Below are 12,091 nucleotides of genomic sequence, written 5' to 3'. Positions count from 1 at the left end.
CCCCCTCACAAAATTCTGTAAGTTTTCAACATTCTGCCTCAATCCCATTTTTCCCATAAGTCCATATTTTCCGACATTTTTAGTGAATGATTTTGCAGAGTACAAGGGTAGAAATGCCTATGTTCACCATTGTAGCAGAGTCGATTTTTAATGAAAATAAATTTCTTTCAACAAAACTAAAATTATCCTATTATTATTGTTATTTATCTTACTGGGAATGAAAGGAAGGCAATATTTTCAGAAGTACACACACACATACACATAATCACACACACATATATATTAGATATGGATGTATGCACGCTTATCAACCCCCTTCCCCAAAAAGACACATGGCACATTTCATCCGTGTAAGAAAGAACTCTGGGGTGCACATATAAACTGTTGAGAAACACACAAGGAACTACTACTGTCAAGTCCATCTCGGCTAATACTGACTTTGTCTACAGACATACAGCATTCTCTTTGAACAATTCTGCCAAAGGAGAGAGAGAGAGACCTCCTCCACAACTATCAGCTAATCACAAGGGAGTGGGTGTACAATACAACGCAACAGCCACATGGAAAGCCACATGGTTGAAGCTTAGTTGCATTCAGTGGTTCTAATGAGTAACAGTCTGGCTCTCTGGAAAGGCACTCAGCCACACTTCCTTCCAGAAGAGAACTGAGAGCCACCCATACACATGGTGTTACCACCACTGAGTGATCACAAGCTGAGGAGGAAAAGAGAACAGAAGGTTACACTCAGTACAAGGATAACAAAGGTCAGCCAAGGCACTTTATATATGCCTAATTCAGTCTTCTGTTCACTGATTCTGTTAACAAGTATTTGAATGTGCAAGGAGGTAGGGACACAGAGGGACTAGACAAGAGGATGGGGTTCCTTATTCCCTGATTATGTCTTTCTGAAACCCAAACATCTTAGTGAATGATTAACTATATTCCTGGGGTTGCAAACTCTAATGCTTGCTGAAGCCAGATAAGTAATGTTAAGAATGGGCACATGGTAATAGGGAGCACTGAGACAAGGACAAACCAGAGATCACATGTACCATCTAAAAGATACTCAAGTCCACTTTTCTTATCTAGCATGGAAACAAAGCAAAATAAATAGATAGCCCAGACCTGCACAGACAGCAACTTCATGACCCTTACGTCTAGCAGAATGTAGACCAGAGCATCTGGATAAGAATTTCATATCGTATCCAGATACCTGGACACAATCAGCCAATATTTAAGATCACCTTTCTATAGGTGACAACTATAATACACCAGAAGATGATGAGAAGAACTCTTCTACAGGGGAACAAAGCAGAATCACCTATCAAGATCCAAAATTTTGGAAAGGGAGCTTGATTCCGTATTTCTCATTATGATTGAGGAGTGCCATTACATAAAGTTTTTATTTTCTGACATTTTTTAAATCAGAACCTATTCCTTAAAAAGAAAATACTATCTGAGGAAGGTTTATGCTCTACAATTTAATTATCTGAAGCACCAAAGAGAATATGAAGAATCTCTATAATCCAAATCGTATCTTCACTATAAAGGGTCAAGAATAATGTCAGTAGACACACAGACACAAAATAGATCAATTACAAATATAATCGTTCTTAGCCCAATCAAGGTATGGTTTCTTGATTAGAGGTTATAAGAAGCCATCTTATATAAACTTGAATATGATAGTTAAGTAGTGTAATACCATAATTAAGAATATGATCAGTTTTTTCTTTTTGTCTTTCAAGGTCAACATAACTACATATTCCAAGATCTTTGTTAAATCAACATCCTATTTTTTTACTCACACAACAATTTTACAGTGAGAAATATATATGCTAATGTACAGTTCTCAGCACATAATTGTTTTTAAAGCTGAACTTGAACAACAAATTAAATTCTTCAGTGTATGTTATATAATGTAGACACAGGCCATAAAAATGTTAACATTGGTTACATTCTCATAATGCAAGTTAGCCCTTTTAGTAATGATGATGCAAATAATCAGCTATGGGAAAACTATTTTACACCTAGTGCAATTACCTACTATTACAGAAGTAATTATTATTATTGTCCTGTTCATCGAACTCCAGTAAAAACTCTTGAGGTGCTAAGATAGTTTCAAGGCCAGTGTGAAAATTCCCCTTAACAGATTATAATTACCAATGTTAAGGAGGATAGTTTCAGGTGAACATTAAACAAGAAATTAGCCCCAGAAGGTTCAAAAGTTCCAAACTTCAAGTGCAGAAATACTGACAGCTCCTGTTACAGCCTCTTAACGCCTTCACAATACACCTAGACAATGTGGGCAGCTCTAGCTTGACTCAGTATCAATGGGTAGAAAAATCCACACTTCTCAGGAAATGAAATTTGCCCCTGAAGAGTATCTACTCTTGACCAATGTCCTAATAGTGCTGGTTCTACTTGTAAAAGCTCAATCAGACCTCACAATTTACTGTGCTTCAACTTTGGGTTTCAGACATTGCTCCGCCATCTTGAAACAGACCAAAGTGCCTGCATGACGCATTGGCCATGATCTGTCAAAGTTCTTCACCAGATTCCTACCAAACTTCACCTTCTTTATTAGCATAAGGATGAGGAAGGCAGAAGGGTTGAGAAGAGGTCGGTTTGCAGCATTCTTTCAGGGAGTGCTAAGAACACCCATCCGTCCCATCTGAGCCCACTGGTTGGTAGCAGTCCATGAGTGGGTCTCCCCAAGTCCAGCATTATCCAAAAGACCCCAGACGCCAAGAGGCTAGCTTGCCTTTCTCCATTCTCCTCTCACAACAGCCAGCAAATCTACCATCTGAAAAGTTTCAGCCACCCATAGGCCCACAGGAAAAAGCTCATGGTAGGTGAATCACCCCTATAGTCTCCTATGGGTGAATCATCCCTACAGTTTCTTACCCATTAGGTTAATTTCACCCTTTGGGGGTGCTCATCTCAATTTAGTCAGGAGCCTTGGGAAGCAGGGCTAGTGTTCATGGACTTATTTATTTAGGGAGTGCAGGTCCAGGCCGAGCGCTGATGCTGGTTTCTTGGAGGATCAGTAGGCCTTCTGGTTGAAGATGGCCGGTCTCTTAGCTTCCTTACTCTGACCCTCATCTTGGGACTACCACCGTTTTGGAGGCATTCTCCCCAGGGAGTGGGGCTTGTTTCTCATTTTGTCCACTTGTTGGGAACCCAAAAGCTGGAACAGTTGTGTCCAGAGCTAGCTATAACCCAGCTCCCAGAGGCCACGGCTATTCCTCCATTGTTTCACAGATGCCAGACTAACATCTTCCTTGACCACTTTTAAGACGCTCTCAAAGTCTCCGAGGCTGGCCACTACCTGGGTGGACCTGGAGACAGGTATCCACTGAGGATGACGCAGAGTGTCGGGAGCAGGGCTCACATCCCAGGTCCTCCAGCAACATGTTACCACCCACCTCCGACTTCCATGTTCTCCTTCCTTCCACACAGGGCCCTCTGCAGCGCCCCCTCTCGCCCCCAGCGAGCACGACACCCGCAAGGACCGCCCCCACGCCCCGGCCTGGAGGGCTTCCGAGCCGGTGGCGGGGGCAGCAGGTGGGGGGAGGGAGGCGGCGGCCCGGTGGCCCCGGGGATCGGCGTGGCGGGTGTCTCCCTAACCCCAACCCGGATGCCCCCCTCGCAGTCTCCCTCCACCGCCCCGGACCCCGCCTCGCCGGGGCTGGGCTCCGCTCCCACGCCCGCCCCCCTCCTCTCCTGCGCCCCCCGGCCCAGCCCGGGCCGCGCACCCCCCGCCCCGCACCCCCGCCGGCCGCCGCGCGGCCCCCCGCATTCCCAGCACGTCCGGCGCCGACTTTTACCTGTACTTTCTGCACTCGAGGCGGCTCGTCGGGCGAGAAACACCTCCCCGGGACCGCTACCTCCCCCGCCCCGGCTCCGCCCGGCTTCCTCCTTCCCCTCCAAGGCCGCAAAGTAGATGGAGTAAGAGAGTGTGTGTGCGAGAGAAAGAGAAAGAGGGAGCGGGCGCGGGCGCCGCGGGAGGGCGGGCGGGAGGCGCGCCCGGCCCCCGCCACCCTCCGGCCGCCGCCGCCGCCGCCGCCGCCGCGGGCTCGGCAACTCCGGCTCGCGCCCGGCCCCGGCCCCGGCCCGGTCCCCGCCGCCCGCCGCCGCCCGCCGCCCGCGGGCCGGGGCCGGCCGCGCCCCCGCGTCCCCGTACCTCGTAAAGGTCCCCAGAAGCCATGCCAGGCTGCGGAACTTGGCTCGCCGGGTGTGCGCGTCTGCTCGCTCGCGCCCTCCGTGCGTGTGCGCGAGGGGGCCAGTGTGCGCGTGTGTGTGCGCGCGTGTGTGTGTGAGTGTGTGTGTGGTGTGTTGAGTAAACTGTGTTTTTGCAGAATGACAGGCTTGGGGGCTGCCTATGCGCAGAATCAGAGCGGGCGGCGGCGGGGCTGGCGTAACCGGCAGCGGCGGCGGCGGCGGCGGCGGCACGAGCGCGGGCAGCAGCGACGGCCGCGCAGCGCGCCCGGGAGGCACCGACGCGGCCCGAGCGCCACGGCCCCCGCGACCCGGCGACCCGGCGGCGGTGGCTGCAGCGGGCAACGGCTCGCCCCGGCGCCGCCTGCAGGAAGCCGCCCCGCGCCCGCCGCCGGCCCGGACGCTGCTGCCACTGGGCGAGTCCCCGCCCCCCGGGAGCCCGGCCCGGCCCCCGGGGAGGGGGGGCGGGGGCGGCTGCCCGGCCGCGCCCCGGGGGACCGGTCCCAGAGCCGCGGAGCGCTCAGGCCCGCCCCGCGCCCCGGACCGGCTCCGGAGGCGGCGGCGGGGGCCCCCCGGGGGTGGCGGGCCAGGTGCCCTCCGGGCGCACCCGGCCCGGGGCAGCGAAGGGGCGGCTGGGAGGCAGGTAGAAGCTGCGGTGGCAGGTCTCGGGGAAGGGGCCCCAGATGGGCTCAGCCGGCCCGGGGCCTCACCTCTTCCAGTCCCCCCCCCCCACCCAACCCGTGGAGGGAGTGGGCGCCGCACTAGGGAGACCTGGCCCCTCCGGGCTGCGCAGCCCCTCCCTGTCTGCATAGCCCCTCCCTCCAGTCTGGTTTGTAAGACGTGGAGGCCCGGGGGAGGAGGAAAGACATGGCCCATACAGAGGCCCCAACGAGGCACCCTATTAAACCCTGGGAAGTCTTCAGAGCCAGCCGTGGCCTCCCATCAACAGCCGCCCCCCACCCCGTACTCCATTCATTCACTCACCCAGTACTCAAAACATTTTCCAAAGCCTACTCAACTACACAGTGTCCCTAGACAGGCACAACTGGGACCCTGCCCACGAAGGGCTTTGAATCCAAGAGGTGAGACTAGCCACAGGCACGTGAACAGGCTTCAGTCATTCAACAAATAGGAGTTCCTACTATGCACCAAGCTCCAGAGCTCACAGAACTGGAGAAGCACTCTCAAGTACAAATTCCTCAAAATCTCTTCCTACCAACACCCTGGATAAATGGTCACCCTTCCGTTTAAAGGCTTCTCTCTACAAGTGATACAGTTAATTCAGAATCTGGGGAAACAGGCTGTTCTGAACTTGGAAGTAAAGTTTTTCTCATCCCAGCACGAAAAATGCCCAGTTGGTCACTTTCTCCAGATGAGAAGTGGACATAACATCCTTCCTCCTTTTCCTATTTGTGAGACTTTAGACAAGTCACTTTACTCATCTCTAAATTGGGGATAGTAACAACCACCTAAAGTGAAATAAGAATTAAACAGAGATCAATGTATATATGAAGTGGACTATAGCAGTGGAACCCAATAAAGGCACCAAATTTTTCCAAAAAAAAATTGCTTAGAATCTGAGCCACAGAGTTTTCATGTCTGCCTCCTAGGACACATGAGTTTGCATATGCTGTTCCCTCTGCCTAGCATGTCCTTCCACATGGACTCCATCTGGAAAACTCTTCTGCTTCCCACAGGGGCTTGTTTATCTTTGTATCATAAGCATCTATCACTATTCCTGGCAGAGAGTGAGTACACAATGAATGTTTGTCAGGCTATGCCAATACAACAGATTTTATACCAATTTCTAGTTAAAATTCCATATTAAAACAATGAGGGGAAGGGGAAGAGTGAGTGTGTAGAAATAACAAAGTATAGTTCGTTGAAAAACTGTAGAAATTGTTATAGCAGTCCTCTCCCCTTTTCATACTATTTTCCTAATGGTTATGGTTTTAAATAATAACGTTAATAGTAAACAGTTCTTAATCTGTAGGTCACAAAACAAATCTTAATGATCCTTAATTTGTACTTTGGAACAAACGCGCCATCAAAGCATGAGGATGTAATTTGGAAGTAGAAGACAAGAAAGAAACTGGGTTTGGAAATAATCTGCTCAGACAAATTTGAATATATAATCAGTAGTTTTATAAAAACACCAAAAATTTGACTTGTACTGGCCAAATTCTCCTTGGGAATGTGAGCACACTTGGGGAAAAAAAAAATTTGTCTAGACAACAATTGTTACAGAGTTCACAGAAGAGGGTATTCACTGTGGAGTGACATGCTCAGGGATTATTTTATGAAGGAGATAGAACTGAAATGGATCTTGAAGACTTATTGGAAAGGAAGGATAGTATTTTATTTAGAGAAAGAGGTAAGAGTAGGTGGTAGGTGCTGCTACAATGGGAGGGGTGCTGGAAGACTAGAAGACTTATCCATCAAGGTCATAGGACATTGGATAGCAAATGTGGGTCAATTTATGGAGAGTCTAGAATGGTTTGCAATTTAACAAGTCACTAGTGAAAAATTGGAGAAGACTTTTAAATCCATCAAAAGCATGTACCAATCAAAAGTGTGCTTTAGAAAACAAATTCTAGAAGAAATAGGAGAAATGGACATCAGGGGTTGAGGTTAGAGGTAGGGAGACGAACTGCTATAGTCCATCAAGGTGGCAGTAGAAATGAAGAAGAAAATCTGGATTTGCAAAGAAGAACCCTGCCAGCCACCAACTTTCATTATGGTCACTCCACTTAGTTCCATAAAGCATTTGATCCAAATCAACAGGACCTGATGACTAACAGGATGTGTGTGAGTGTGTGTGTGTGTGTGTGTGTGTGTGTGTGTGTGGAGAGTTGGGGGAGGGGTGAGCAACTAAGGAAAGAAAGGATACAGACATGACTAAGGTTTTAAACTGAGTTACTGAGCTACCCATCCGTCATAACATTGTTCTATTTTGAGCTTGCCTCCAGACCATCACTGGCTTCCAGAAAAGCCAGATGCTTCCTGAAGGATGAAGAGAACTTTCTTCATCCTCTGTGGGAAAGTTGACCCAACCAATGGACAGTTCTGTTCCAGATTCTCCAAATGACATAGAACCACTGTTGCTTATGGAGAATGGGAGAGATCGACCATATTCCAAAAGCTAGAACAGACTCTTCATACTAGTCATAACTTAAGGGCGAGTGATAAAACTCAACTCAAACTGATTTAAAACAAAGAATTTATTGCCTCACATAGATTAGAAAAGGATGGAATTGCTCTCAGGGTTGGCTAGATTCAAGCTCTCAAAGGACATATAAAATATAATATATTATAATATAACATAATATAATATAATATAAATCACAGGGAAAGGCTCTGCTTGGCTGATTGTAGATCATATGCTCTAATTTTGGCCCAATTACGGTAGTCAGTCAGTGATAGTAATCTATGATTGGCCAGCTTAATTCACATACTGACCTATGGGGCAAGAAGAGTACAATAATTGGCAACTTTATCAGAATTCCATGATTGGAAATTGGGATGAGCAGAAGCCCAAAGGAATGGGAAAAGACGTACTGGTAAGATAGATATCCACTCTATGGTGGAACAAACCTGGGGCAGAATAAGGACTTAGAAACAAGGTCAGTGGCTGCCTAGAACATGACCTTGTGATGGAGCAAGACCAGCCAGTTTAATAGCCAAGGACAGATTGTACTCACTACCCTGACAGTGAATTAGAATGTGGCAATTACTTGAGACAGGATTTTGACCTCCTTCATAGCATGGTGGTCAAACATGTGGACTATAGAATCAGAATGCCTGGGTTCCAATACTTGGATCATCACTACTAGCTATATGCTGTGAGGTTCTTGACTTAAGCATGCTGTCCTTCCATTTACAAATGTATTTATTTTTTGCCACACAATCAACTATCCCCAAAACTTAGTGGCTTAAAACAAAAGATAATTCTTAACTCATAGTTACTCTGTATTGGAGATCCAGGAACAGCTTAGTTTGGTGGTTCTGACTTAGAGTCTGTTATGGGGTGGCAGTCAAAATGTTGCCTAGGACAGCAGTTATTTGAAGGTTTCACCAAGTCTGGAGGTTCTATCTCCAAGACGGTGCCCACACATGGCTGACTGGAAGGAGGCTTCTTCTCTTAGCCATGCAGATCTCTTCCTAGGTTTGCCTGAGTGACCTCATGCTTTTTCTCATATAGTTCCCCAAATCCAACAAAATAGAGCAAACTGTCAAAGCTTCAGCTCTTTCTAGCATAGAGTCCCTAATTAATCTGATGTGTTGGTCCATGCTAAAGCTATTTGATACAGAGGCAATTTACAACATGTCGGACTGGGCGACTAGGGATGTCAGGTCCATGCCCTTCGTGTTGAAGATGAGAAAACTAAGACCTAGGTTGGGTGATCCAAGAGAAAGAATAAGGAGGAAGTCACAATGGCTTTGACCATCTAATCTTAGAAACCAAGCACTGTCACTTCCATCTTCTGTTCTTTAGAATTGAGCCACTAAGCTTAGACCCCACTCAAGAGGAGGCAAATTAGCCTCCTCTTATTTATTCATTTGAGAGAGAGGGAGAGAGAGAGAGAGAGGCGCAGAGAGAGCACAAATGGGAGAGGTTAAGGGAGACAGAGAAGCAGACTCCTTGCAGGGCTGGAAGCCCGACAATGGGGTTCAATCCCAGGACCTGGAGATCATGACCTGAGCTGAAGGCAGACCCTTAACCATCTGAGTCACCCAGGTGCCCCTAGCTCCCACCTTTTAAAGGAGGGCTATCAAAGAATTTGTGGTCATATTTTAAACTACCACACCACAGTTGTGAATTGAGGTGATAAATACCCCATAGAATTGTTTTAAGAATTAGGTAAGATAATCCAAACAAAGCACCTGTCACTGTAATAAGGACTAAATAATGGTATTTGTTATAATTACTATTAAAACTACTAAAACCAGCTTCAAACTTGATATGTATCACTAATATCCTTGAATGTTCAAGATTCCTATAGAAAGCCAGTAAATCAAATTAAATCTACAAAATGAATATTTTTCTCAAGCTATACAGAAACTTGTTAGTAATTAAATCTTTAGTGTTAACTTAAAAATACTTTGCTTCAGTAACAATATTAATAATTGAAGTAAAGTCATACCTATTCAGTACAACATGCTAAGTATTATTCTCACTGAACACAACAAATAATGCCTCAACCTCACCAAGGTTACAGTACAGTGGAGGAAAGGGACAAGAAAACAAAATGCATATATAGTATTATTTCAGGTATTGACAAAGAGTATGAAGAAAAGTGAAGCTAGGTAAGAAGATAGGAAGTGGGTACACAGGGGCCAGGAGGGGGAATTGGTTTAGATACGGTGGTTAGGCAAGACCTCACTAAGGTGGTGACATTTGAGCTAAAACCTGAACAAAATGAGAAAGAACACAAACCAAATCAGAGGGCAGAGAATGTCAGCAGGAGAAAACCGCAAAGGCAAAGCCCTGAGGCTGAAGAACTTGGTATGATCAAGGTCCCACAACTAAGCTAGTACAGGTGAAGCTGAGGGACATAGGAAGAGGGAAGTCATAGAGCTAACCAAGGTCCAGGTGTATGTTGGGACTTGTAGAAAGGCAAAGAATTTGGATTCCACTCTAAGTGATATGAGATAAGAGGTCAGTGGGGAAGCTTTGAACAAGAGAATGACACGATTGAATTGGCTCCTGGGTAGAGAATGGAATGGAGAGGGACAAGAGGGATGCTGGCCACCATTACAGAAACCCAGGTAGAAGATCCTAGTGATGAGGCCTAAGAAGGATGGCATCAAGATGAAGGCGGGTGGTTGGGACTGAAGGAACACAGGGAGATATGTGTAGAAGCAGTGTAACCCTTAATTTTTGGTCTGAGAGTCTAGAAGAATGGAGGTTCCATGTACTGAGGTGGGGAAAATGGGGGATGGTACATTTTGTAGGTGGCATAAGTGCTGGGTGGGGGGAAATTGATGGTTCAGTTCTGGGACATGCTAATTTTAAGATGTGTATTAGATGTGCAAGTGAAAATGAAGGGGTATTCAATATGTGGTCAGGAACTCAGACTGGACATGTGGCCAGAGTGATCAGCACACCAATGGCAACAAAGGACTAGTGGTGGTCACCAGTAGAGTGGGCACAGACCTGAAAGAGAAGAGAGCCTAGAGCCATTTGGCATTTAGAAGTCATGAAGAAGAAGATGGGGAGCCAGCAAAGGAGTCTGAGAATGGGGGGATTGAAATAGGAGGTAACCAAGAAAGTGTTGTGTCCCAAATCCAAGTGAGAGACAGGACTGATCATTAAATATCACTGACAGGTTGGGCAAGAAGAGGACTGATCATGGAATCTGCAACATGGAAATCTCTGGTGACCCTGATAGGACTAGTTGCAGAGAAGCAGTAAAGTTGAAACCTAGACCAAAGTGAGTAAAAGAGAATTTGGGCAGAAAGAAAGTGCAGATGGTAAGCACAGGTGACTCATTCAAGGCCTTTTGCTATAAAGTGGGTCAGTAGATGGAGGGGAGCCCTGCATGTGGGAAGGATTTTTAATATAGACAATATGACAGCATGTCTGTGCCATGATAGGAATGACACACTGAAGAGGAGGAAATGGTCATGCAACAGAGAGAAGAGAGAACTACAGGAACAGAGTTTTTGAAAAGGCCCATGGGGAAGGGATGCAGACAGCCAAAGTGGAGGGGTTGGACTTGGGAGTCCATCTATATGAGGTTGAATAGTGTCCCCCTAAAATTCATGTCTACCTGGAACCCATGAATGTGACCTTACTTGTAGATGTAGTCAGTTAAGATGAGATCATACAGGATAAAGCTTGTCCCTAATCCAATAACTGGCATCCTTAAAAGAAGAGAAAATAGAGACGAGGACACATCAGGAGAATGCCACGTGATGATGAGAACAGAGATTGGAGCAATGTGTCTATAGCTAAGGAATGCCAAGGACTGCCAGCAACCATCAGAAAACAGGAAGAAAGAATTCTTCCTCAGAGCTGTTAGAGGGAGTGTGGTCTTGCCAACACCTTGTTTCAGACTTCTAGCCTCCAGAACTGTGAGAGAATACATTTTTGTCATTTTTAGCCACCAGGTTTATAGTAAGTTATTATGGAAGCCACAGGAAACTAATACACCGTCCACTGAAAAAACAAGGAAGGCCAAGCACACAGCGGCAGATGAAGTTGTTGGCAGGTCTGAAACTCACTTCTTTATTCTCTATTCTCCATGAGACAGATAAGCCATGGAATCCCCAGATGAAAGTGAGGAGAAAGGAAACTATCAGGGGAATGTGATTTGCCTGGAACAACACTGCTTTAGTCTATTGTCTCCCAAATCTATTAATAGCACCACATTTTACTCCCAAGAACACCCAGATTTAGACAACAAATGTATGGTTTTTTTAGTGTTTGATGTTTGAGGACAGATTTTAAAATATGAGAAGTGAAGTTAGAAGAGTGGAGTGACTGGGAAAATAGAGTGGCATTGCTGGGAGGTACTGAAGGCTCACTGGATATTTATATTTGTAAGTTAATCAGACCAGTAAGCATGGAGTTGACTTATCCAGTCACATTCTGTTGTTCCGGGCAAGTTGAGTGTTGGGTTTAACCAAGGGTGGAATTAGTGGGGTTAGCCATGTGGGTTGAATGGAAGGAGAGAGGGGAAAGGGAATTTAAGACTATACATAAGGAAGTGATCATAATAACAGAATGGTGGGTGTGATAACAGGAGGGCTGGGTTGGAGGTGATTAAAAACAAAGTTGTCGCTCAATGGATTGGAAAATTGATGGAGCAAGGACTCTAATGGGGCAGTCAGTAAGGAAAGCTAACCTCATGAGCAACAACTTGGACAA

The 12,091-nt window shown here is 46.3% G+C and overlaps 1 protein-coding gene across 1 annotated transcript in view; it reads right to left on the bottom strand.

Moving 5' to 3' along the window:
* The window catches only part of CDYL2 (chromodomain Y like 2), a 164,183-nt gene extending 159,591 nt beyond the window's left edge, over positions 1 to 4,592 (bottom strand). The window contains exon 1 of the mRNA XM_047711583.1: positions 4,184 to 4,592. Coding sequence (XP_047567539.1) covers positions 4,184 to 4,207 — 24 coding nt within the window. The 5' untranslated portion in view covers positions 4,208 to 4,592. The remainder of the gene's footprint in view (positions 1 to 4,183) is intronic.
* Between the last annotated feature and the right edge of the window lie 7,499 nt (positions 4,593 to 12,091).

Source organism: Lutra lutra, chromosome 17, assembly GCF_902655055.1.
Source record: "Lutra lutra chromosome 17, mLutLut1.2, whole genome shotgun sequence".
In the NCBI taxonomy this organism is placed as follows: domain Eukaryota; kingdom Metazoa; phylum Chordata; class Mammalia; order Carnivora; family Mustelidae; genus Lutra; species Lutra lutra.
Note: the sequence above shows the minus strand (reverse complement) of the source record. Positions and strands in the feature narration are given on the sequence as shown.